We start from the raw sequence: 7574 nt of genomic DNA on the forward strand, positions 1-7574 counted from the left end.
GCCCCGATTGATGATGTACTTGTCAGAACTTTCTAGAAAATCCTGAGTAACACACTAATTTTCAACAGGTTCAGTTGCTTATGTGAAGTCCATTAGGTTTCTTCAAATTACTGGTGTAGGGAATCTGGTTTCCATGTTCATGTCTACCCTGAGAACTGAGTTAGCTCAGCAGGGCCCACCTCTCTGTGCCTGCACAACCTCTGAGGTCATGTGCTTGTATACTTAGCTTTCCAGTAGAAAAGGGAGTCAGAGAAGACACCTGATGTTTACTACTGGTCTCTGTGCATACACAGGCATGTGCACTCGTGAATATACTTTTACACGTACTGCACATGAATTCCAGGCCAGTCTAGGGTAAAGAGAGAAAAATAAATGTTTTAAAAAGAGAAAAGTAAAAGTGTCATGCTGATTTCATTCATGCTGATTATATTAATAACCAGAAACCAGAATGGATTTTCATTCTAAAATAACCTTCACATGGGCATCCACAGCTAAAGCTTATGTCCTGGACCCTTTAAACTGTATTCCTTTGTCCTTTAAGACAATAACTCAAGGAACCAAGCACTATGATAGAGTGTACACACACATACACCATGGACATATGCATGTATACATACTTACACACACACACACACACACACACACAATGGATATATGTGTATATATTCACACAGCCAGTTTTTCAACTCGGGTCTCTTCTGATTCAGATTGAAAATAGTTTTGATGACTGCAGACCCCACTGCTGGCTTTTCTACCACAGAGTTGCAGGTTAGATTGTGAAGCACTAGGGAAATCATAGTAGCCTGAAGAGGGGACACAGTCCAGGCTCTGAAAGGAGCCAGAGTCCTCTTTGTGCTTCACTTTCTCCGTTTTCTTCTTTCTCTCTTTTTATGTTCTCTTCTTTACTTAGTTTTGAGACAGGGGCTCACTCTCTACCCCTGCCTGATTAGCCTGAATCATCACATATAATCTAGGTCTCAAACTTAGAGATCTGTCTTCCTCTGCCTCGCAAGTGCTGGGATGAAAGATGTGTGCCACAATGCCTGACTATGACCTTTCTGTGTGCTTGTTTGCTGAGCCAGAGGATGGCCCTGGCTTCTTTCTCTGAGTGACTGATTTGGATGTTCAAATGCAGAGCTGTTGTAACTCCTTATACCAGACACGAGGCTTTGCTACCCCAGACACCTAAACAATGGATATTATCCATTCATGGAGGAGATCTGATTAGTTTTACAATGTGTACTTGTTTAAGATGTGTGTGTGTGTGTATGTCTGTGTGTGTGTGTATATATATGTATGTATGTTTGAATGAGAGAGGATATCATCCTATGATCTGAGCGGGCCTAGAATTCACTGAGGAGTTTAGGTTGGCCTCAAACATGAAATTTCTTGCCTGCAGAAGCCGGGAGAGGGCATTTGGCCTCCTGGTTCTGAGGTTACAGACAGTTGTGAGCCCCCATGTGGGTACTGAAAAATCAAACCCAGGTCCTCTGGAAAAGCAGTCAGTACTCTCAACTACTGACCCATGTCTCCAACCCCTAAACAGATCTTCTTGTTGTATTTAAGCCAGTAGTTAAATAATGGCCATCTGGGAAAGTGACATTCAGGTGACCAGTAAAGACATGAGCTGAAAAACATTTTCAGAGGCTCTGATATTCACTGCACGATGTGATCTGAAGATGGTTGTTGCAGTAGCTTCCTGAGGCCCATCAACAAGTGAGTGTACATGAGATGGGGTAGGTGGGAAAAATATTCTCTGTCCCAGGTTTAGACATTGCTTATCTAACATTGTCAGGGCCCTGTTCTCTGCAGAGGCACTAGAAGACAGATCTTAGGAGAAATGTTAGGTAAGACATGGGATGAGTATGTTTAAAGCAGTCACTTTTCATGATAGAACTGTTAGAGTCACTCAAATCACGAGGAACTAGGTTTAGGAAAAAGGATTTAGTAAAAGTTTTAGATTTTTGTGGGAGACATTTTTCCATGGTTCCCCCAAGCGGGGACAATTGAGGAGATAGGCTGGCATAGGCTTGGCGATTGTTTCAAAGATTATTATGAAGCATTTGCATGTATAAAGCTACCTGTTACTGCCTTTAGCTACTGGTCCCTCATTAATGACATTTTTAGAATCACCCCTGAATGGCCAGATTTCCAGTATTTAGTGTCTGAGGGAGAGCAATCTCTTAAAGAATTCATCTCTACCCCTCTTCCACAACCGCAGTTGCTGGAAGAGCAGTTTCTTTCTTTCTTTTTTTTTTTCTTTTTTTTTCTTTGTAATCATTCATTCATACTTTTTTCCTTTTTAAAAATTTTTTCCTTTATTAGATTTTTTTAATTTATATTTCAAATGCTATCCTGAAAATTCCCTATACCCCCCCCCCCCCGCCCTACTCCCATTCCCACCCACTCCCACTTCTTGGCCCTGGCATTCCCCTGTACTGGGGCATATAAAGTTTGCATAGCCTAGGGGCCTCTGGAAGAGCAGTTTCTTAAAGAACCTGTCCCCCATCCTCCTTCTGCTAATCTGGTGACTCATACACCTCCTTTGTTCCCTTTAAGAGAAGGATCCTTGCCTGCTTCATGCTCTGTGACTGATGTTATGGATCTTTCCTTGCCTCCATTTAGGGAGGAAATTAGGGGACATCAGACCTTTACCATTCCCTTATAAATTTTGATGATGAGCTGCCACCTGCTGAGAAGGCAGCTCTCACTAAATAGGCAGTCCATTTTTATTCTGGGTGCGCTCTACCCAAACCAGCTTCAATCGGCCTGAACTAAGCTCCTCAGATGAAAAGTGTTGCTACATTCCTATTTTTCTTTCTGCCACTACCCTATGGGATTTTAGATGCAGTTTTTGATCCGTCTGCCATGTCCAGTACCCACCGTCAGTTAACTGCTGAGGTGGCATCTCTGCAACATGATAGGAACCTGAAAGGAGCAAGTGGAGCTGCTCAGAGCTCTCCAGCAATTAGAGGACGAATGACTTGATTTAATACCTCCCCCCACCCTGCTCCTGACTTTCATGTGCACCTACAGAGGCTGCTGTATTGGAGCAATGTGTCTTCCTGAGATGTGTTCTGTGCAGGCCGTGTCAGTTGTTCCAAATCTCTCCGTGTCTAACCTGACTGACATTCATTTAAATACTGTGGATTTCTTTTCTGTTGACTTTTCTGACGGCAGTGAGTTCCAGGCTAGCTGTGTATCTCCTGCGTAGGGTAATAGACGTTATCAGGGAAACTGCTTGTGAAGTTACCCCTATGTATTGCTTTAGAGTTTTCCTGATTTTCAGCAGCTGTCCTGGGATTCTTGAGTTTGATGAAATTTAAAACTCCTGCTCTATAAGCATCCTCCGTCATTGCTAACTGGCTGAGCCAATCCAAAGGTCCCTCCCTCCCTTCAGCTCTGTCTGTGGCGGCTGCTTACTGATCCACTTATACAATTTGTTAAGATGCATTTCTTGGTTTTCCCCAAAGTTACCTCCAAAACTCCACTCCTTGAAGGCACCTTGGTGTTTACAAATGGTTCCTCAACAGGCCAAGCTGCCTATGTTATACAAGATCAGATAATTTTAGTGCAGTCCCCACATTCGTCTGCCCAAGCGGTGGAATTGTTTGCAGTTCTTCAGGTTTTTAAAATGTTACCAATGACCACATTTAATTTGTATACTGGCAATGCTTATGTGGCTTATTTTATTTCTGTTTTAGAGACAGTCCCATATATTAAACCTGATTCCACTGCTTCTAAATTATTTGAGGAGATTTAATCCCTAATTATTAAAAGGACAGTGCCATTTTCTGTGGGACATTTGAGAGCCCATTCTGGCCAAGGTGGTCCTCTGTGACATGGAAATGCCCTAGCTGATGGGTCCACTTGTGCAGCATTCCCGACCTTACTTGATTCCATAGATTTGGCTAAACAGGCTCATGCTTTGCATCATTTAAATGCTTCTACCTTGCGCCAAATGTTCAAGATTTCTAGAGATCAAGCAAGAGAAATTGTTAAGTCCTGTGGTGGATGTGCCATTGTGCTGCTGGTTCCTCACCTGGGAGTTAACCCCATGGGACTTATTCCTAATAAATGATGGCAGATGCATGTTACCCATTTTCTCTCCTTTGGAAGGTTAAAATATATGCATGGGAAAACCACAGATTATTAAAACCGACAACGGCCTTGGTTATACAGGAATCAAGTTCCAATAGTTTTGTTCCCAGTTTGATATTAAACATGTCAATGGTGTACTCTATAATCCTCAGGGAAAGAGCCTCATAGAACAAGCCCATCAGACTTAAAAAAATTTGCTTCAGCAGTTGACTGAAGTCACAGATGCTTATTCCCCCTTGACGCCCCAAAATAGGCTTAATCATGCTCGCTTTGTTCTTAACTTCTTGTCCCTGGATAATGAAGGCAGGTCAGCAGCTGACTGCCTGTGGCATCCTAAGTCACAAGATTCTTGTGCATTAGTGTCATACACTAACCCCCTCACTGGACAATGGAAAGGACCAGATCCTGTCTTTATATAGGGACGAGGGTCTGTTTTTATCTATGAAAAAGAAAATGCTGGCCCAAGATGGTTACCAGAGAGGCAAGTAAAAACTGTGAACCTGCCCATGTCCAGAATGGAGCATGTAAAAATTGCTAACACATCTGTGTACAGAATGGAGCAATCATCTCCTCCTGAGACAAATCTCATTTCTTTCTAGATGCTGGTCCAAATGAAGATACTCCTGATCCTACTCCTGATCCTGTGGCTGACCAGAATGACCACCAACATTCAATTGCCTCTACCCAAATCTCATAATCATAGATACCTCCCTTGAAATTATACTTGGGTGGTCCTCTCAGAGAGAAATGATGTCATTGGGGTCACTTCTAAGACCTTCACCAATTTGCTTTACTCGTCATACAGCAGAGAGGGCTGTGTGCAGCTCTTAGGGAAAAGTGTTGCTTTAATGTGAATAAGACAGGGATGGTTAAAGAAAGCATGACAAAAGGTAAGAGAAGGCCTATAAAAAATAGAGAGAGAGAGAGAGAGAGAGAGAGAGAGAGAGAGAGAGAGAGAGAGAGAGAGAGAGAGAGAGAGAGCTGGTTTAAAATTTGGTTTTCAACCTCTCAGTGGTTGTCAACCCTACTCCATTCTATTTTGGGACTGTTAGTTGAATTGTTTTGCTTATTTTGGTTCCTGGGCCCTTAATAGATTTACCAATTTTGTCAAATGTCAGATAGATAATTAGGCAGCAAAAGCTATCCAGGTGCATTATCATAAGTTAGCTGTGGAGGATCAAGAGACTCGAGATGAGGTTGTTATTCCCTCCAGGGTGTTTCAAAAAATCACCTCCACCCAATCTATGAAAGGGGACTCCTACCCCAGGACCAAGTAGAGAGGGGCCACTCAGAATCCCCTCTGACCGACTTTCTAAGTTCTTGCTTGGGCTGTCAGGCAAAGCACTGCAAGGGAATATAAAGCAAAAGCTAAAAACATTTTTCTGGGTTCCTGAGGGACAAGCCTGACTGCATAGGTATTGATTTCCAAAAGCTATCCTCTCTCCAGGAAAAAGGCATCAGGATGGGAAGGGCCACCATGCCTTACTGGACAACACCAGGAGGACCAGAGCTATTACAATGCGCCCTGACTGGAGGTCAGGTCTCTATCACCCCCTTAGCACAGAATAAAATTGCCATATCAAGAATTGGCTCTAAGCATCCTGGCTCCCTGGACCATGCTTTCCAAATGGCTCTTCATGCCCAGAGGCCATCCTGCTGGGTGATCCACTCCACACAGGGTTCTTGGAAGATGAGGAGAAGGTGAAGGGAAGAGAACAGAAGTTGTAAGTTCCACACTGGCCCCTCCTGAGGTGGAAGGTGGTGATGGAAAAACAGAAACTGGGAGGCAGAGGACCTGGGTCCTTTATTTAGTAAATAAAAGCCAGCCATTGTTTTTAGCTGACATTACACTGTGATAAAAAGTCCTAGTGAGGAAGCCATTTAACATGGAGTCAGATGCTGTATGTGCTTTTGTGTGTGTTTTTGAGCCCTAGGATGACTCTGGGTCAAGCCAACAGAATTGTAGGCTGTCCCAAGCAAACTCACACAGCTATGCCAGTACAGACAGCCCAAGGTCTGGAGAGGTCTTTGACCATAGTTACCCAAGTCTCATCATTTGCTGTGGGGAGAAACATTTGCTAAGTGTCAGCCACCCTGAGACCCCTGCCCTTACAATGTCTTTCTCAGGGTTCAAAATGGCCAAGGAAAGTCCCAGGTGAGATAGTTGCTATGCTGTTCTAGTTGGATGTTCTTCCCAATATCCTTCGATGCCAAGGGTAATAGACTTAAATAGAGCTCATATCTGCTTCCCCCTGCTGTTGCCATCAGTACTGAATTACTAGTACATAGTCTTCCTGTGAATAAAGCACAACACACCATGTCTTTATAAAGAGCAGAGTATGTGCTGCTCATTATCACAGTGTTCTGCAGTGCAAACCCAGGAATGGTGGAGCAGAAGGTGGGAGGGAGAGAAGAAGGAGAAAATGGAAGAGGGAGAGGATGCAGAGAAGGAGGAAGAAGAAGAAAAGCAGAGCAGAAGCACATGGCCTGGAGAAACTGCAAGTTCTAAGGGGTCTCATAGATGTGGAAGATGGTAGTGTAGTGTAGTGGTAGATCTATCTGACCAATCTAAGCACACAGCATGTATTCATATTAACTGTGTTCTGGTTTCATTGCCAGGGCATATTTGGGAGGAGATTTACCACAACAATTTCCTCTTCCCACTTCTGTTCAACCTTCCCTTTTATCTGCCCAATCATTAGGTCTCCTTTATTTTACAAATTTAGGTGGGAAGCAGATTTACAGGAAATCACCTGGTGCTGACTCATTCCTTGTTCACAACCACTCACAGGAGAACAGAATTAACATAAAATATCATTAGCCATATGGCTGTATACAACACAAGTCCTTGAGAACTAATAGAATTATATGTTACATGAAGTAATAGAGGACACTAAGAACAAGCTTTACAAATTGATGTGCATATTTTCTAGAAATACTAAATTATTCTCTCAAGACATTACTATTTTGGTAACATACAGAACGAGTTTATATGGCCAATTGTTCTTGTGCAAGGCCTATAATCTGCCTGGTATACAAATCTCTGTGACATTGCCCTAAGGGGTCTTTCCAAGAAATCCAGTATGAGCTCTTAAATGTCCTATAAAGTTAAGGAAAAGTATGTTCTCGTAAATTATTTGTATTTGCAAAAATAATTGGAAAAATTGAGAATTAGCAGTATCTAAAAACGGAACAATTTCAAGTAATTGTAAAACATGGGCTATATATTGGCTATCAGTATAAGAATTAAAAACTTGATTTTTTTCAACATTTCCTAAACAGTGACTACAACACATAATTTAATTATTTGTGAAGGGGGGAGGGGAACTCAATGAGAATACACATGTGATCCAATCACATATGCTGCTTTCCAATTAGATGAGCCATCTATAAATACTTTAAGACCTTTCTCTATTGGCTATATATGCAAACTTGCAGGAAATACAATAGCATGAATGCAGGCAAATTGTAAT

The 7574-nt window shown here is 42.3% G+C and overlaps 1 protein-coding gene across 1 annotated transcript in view; it reads right to left on the reverse strand.

Annotated features, from left to right (window-relative positions):
* Window positions 1-5719, reverse strand: part of LOC110315600 (F-box/WD repeat-containing protein 15-like) — a 22301-nt gene extending 16582 nt beyond the window's left edge. Inside the window, 1 exon segment of the mRNA XM_021189615.1 lies at window positions 5693-5719. Coding sequence (XP_021045274.1) covers window positions 5693-5719 — 27 coding nt within the window.
* Window positions 5720-7574: the final 1855 nt, after the last annotated feature.

The sequence above is a fragment of the Mus pahari genome, unplaced genomic scaffold, assembly GCF_900095145.1.
Source record: "Mus pahari unplaced genomic scaffold, PAHARI_EIJ_v1.1 scaffold_3385_U1_1, whole genome shotgun sequence".
Classification (NCBI taxonomy): Eukaryota; Metazoa; Chordata; class Mammalia; order Rodentia; family Muridae; genus Mus; species Mus pahari.